The sequence below is a fragment of the Sminthopsis crassicaudata genome, chromosome 3, assembly GCF_048593235.1.
Source record: "Sminthopsis crassicaudata isolate SCR6 chromosome 3, ASM4859323v1, whole genome shotgun sequence".
Taxonomy (NCBI): domain Eukaryota; kingdom Metazoa; phylum Chordata; class Mammalia; order Dasyuromorphia; family Dasyuridae; genus Sminthopsis; species Sminthopsis crassicaudata.
In genome coordinates, this window is record NC_133619.1 from 334,127,338 (window position 1) to 334,130,090 (window position 2,753).

At 35.2% G+C, this 2,753-nt stretch overlaps 1 protein-coding gene across 1 annotated transcript; it reads left to right on the forward strand.

Moving 5' to 3' along the window:
• The first annotated feature begins 378 nt into the window (after positions 1–378).
• On the forward strand, positions 379–2,366 carry CLDN8 (claudin 8). The gene has a single exon (XM_074301450.1). It carries the CDS (start codon positions 601–603, stop codon positions 1,276–1,278), a length of 678 nt encoding a protein of 225 aa, XP_074157551.1. The 5' UTR covers positions 379–600; the 3' UTR covers positions 1,279–2,366.
• Positions 2,367–2,753: the final 387 nt, after the last annotated feature.

Sequence of the window (2,753 nt, forward strand, 5' to 3'; positions counted from 1 at the left end):
CTTCCAAAGGACCAGATCTAATCCAGTTTGTGTGTATCCAGAATAAAAGAACAACTTAGATGAGGAAAGAATCCTGTGCTTCCAGCCCAAGCTTGAGCCCAAGGGGGGAGGTTCTGCTAGACAGCTTTCTTTAATTTACAAATCTAGAAGTTTCACCATCACCTGGATGAAATGTACTTCTCTCTACAGGGGATTGATGGAGTATAGATTTGTGCAAACATTCGTGGTTGTGGTTACGGGTAAACATGCTGTTTGCCTTTTTAGAAAAAAAAAAAAAAAAAAAAAAAAAAAAGGTGAAGCTCACAGAATAAGCAATCTAAATACACCAGTCCCTCTGTCCCTTTCTTATTGGACCAGAAAGTAGACACACCGGATTGGTGAGTTCCCATGTTCCAGTCAGTAAAGATACCCCAGCCAGCCAACACTGGATTTAACTTAGTTAAAGTAGCTGAGCAGAATCTATCTGGAAAAAAAAAAAAAAAAGCCATTGGGTTCCTGAGGACATTCACACAAGAAAACACGGGCCGTTCAGTGTTGCCTGCCTGCTGGCCTGCTCCCTTTGCTTGATTTCTCCTGGTCTGGTACGGGTTACCAGACAAAATGGCTTACTATGGTCTGCAACTAGCCGGACTGATACTAGGAGGCATCGGCATGGTGGGGACAGTGGCCGTCACTATCATGCCCCAGTGGAGAGTTTCTGCCTTCATTGGAAGCAACATTGTAGTTTTCGAAAATCTCTGGGAAGGCCTGTGGATGAATTGCATGAGACATGCCAACATCAGGATGCAGTGCAAAATATATGACTCCCTGCTGGCTCTCTCTCCAGACCTCCAGGCCTCCAGGGGATTGATGTGTGCAGCCTCTGTGCTCTCCTTTCTTGCTTTCATGATTGCCATCCTTGGAATGAAATGTGTCATATGCACCGGGAACAATGAACAGGTCAAGGGTTTTATTTTGCTGACGGCTGGAATCATCTTCATCCTCACAGGCATTGTCGTTCTCATCCCTGTGAGCTGGGTCGCCCATGCAATCATCAGAGATTTCTACAACCCCATAGTGAATACAGCTCAAAAACGAGAACTAGGAGAAGCTCTCTACATAGGCTGGACTACAGCGCTGGTCCTCATTGCCGGAGGAACAATATTCTGCTGTGTTTTTTGTTGTAAGGAGAAAGATAATCATTACAGATACTCAATACCATCGTATCACACAACTCCAAAAAGTTATCATTCAGGGAGGAAATCACCAAGTGTGTACTCCAAAAGTCAGTATGTGTAATTGGTGATTATTAATTTTTTGGCTTCATTTGTCAGCTGCTGTGAATGGACAAGACTATCTACTCTGAATGATAAATTCAATCAAAAGGACCACTGATTTATTATTCTTTACTACCAAACATTGAATTCACAAGCTAAGCATTAAACTGTTCTTGCTACCCAATGGTGATAGACTGCAGTAAGTTATTTCAAAACAAACAGACTCTTTAAACTCTTTTAGGAAATATAGTAGCTTGTTTGTAAAAAGCTTAAAGCATTCATACTTTTTTTTCAGTTGTTTCAAAAAATTTTGTTCAAGTTTATAGTATTTTGGTCTTGATTTAATTATGATGTAGTGTTTTATGAGTAGCTAAGCATAATATATCTCATGTAAGTAGGAAAACTGCATTATTGTTCTATTGAAAAAAATATTAATTCATCAGTGTGAATAAATAAAAAATTTTCAGAGAAGTAGAGGATAAAACTGAAGTTCTGACTTAATTAGGATATAGTGTTTTATTTGTACGGCATATCTCATAAGTAGGAAAATTCTGTTATTCTATTGAAAATAAAATATTAATTCATCAGTGTGAATAAATAAAATCCAACTTTCAGAGAAGTAGAGGGTAAAACTGAGCTTTGACTTATTTATGATGTAGTGTTTTATGAGTTTGTAAACATAGCATATCTCATATAAATAGGAAAATTTGTTATTGTTCTAGCGAAAATAAAATATTAATTCATCAATGAGAATAAATAAAACTCAATTTTCAGAGAAGCAGAGTGTAAGATTGAGGTTCTGACTTAATTATGATATAGTGTTTTATAACATATCTCACATATGTAAAGAAATTCTATTATTGTTCTATTGTAAATAAAATATTAATTCATGATTGAATAAATAAAACTTGGTTTTCAGAAAATTAGAGGGTAAGATTGAGGAAGTTTAGTATTCATGGTTTAACACTTTTAATAGAATGTACTGAAATTAAAATGAAGGCTAAAATGGTTTAGTCAGAAATGTAAAGAGAGTAATGGTTTTATGAAATCACCTTTTTTCAGATAAGGACTTAGAAAAATTTTTAATTAAAGTTTTTTTTTATTTTTAAAGCATATGCATGAATAATTTTTCAACAGTAACCTCTGCAAAATCTTGTATTCCAATTTTCCCTCCCCACTTCCTCCCTTAGATGGCAAGTAATCCAATATATGTTAAACATGGTAAAATATGTTAAATCCAACATATACATACATATTTATGTAATTATCTTGCTGCACAAGAAAAGTTAAATCAAAAAGGAAAAAATGAAAAAGAAAACAAAATGCAAACAAACAAGAAGACCAAAATACTATGTTGTGATCCACTCTCAGTTCCCACAGAAGGACTTAGAAATTCTTACTGCCTTATGCACTTCCTCTGGAAAGTCATTATATTATGTATAGTTGTATCTTAGAAGCTAAAGAATACCAGTTTTTGGTTTTTGTTTTTTGATTCAA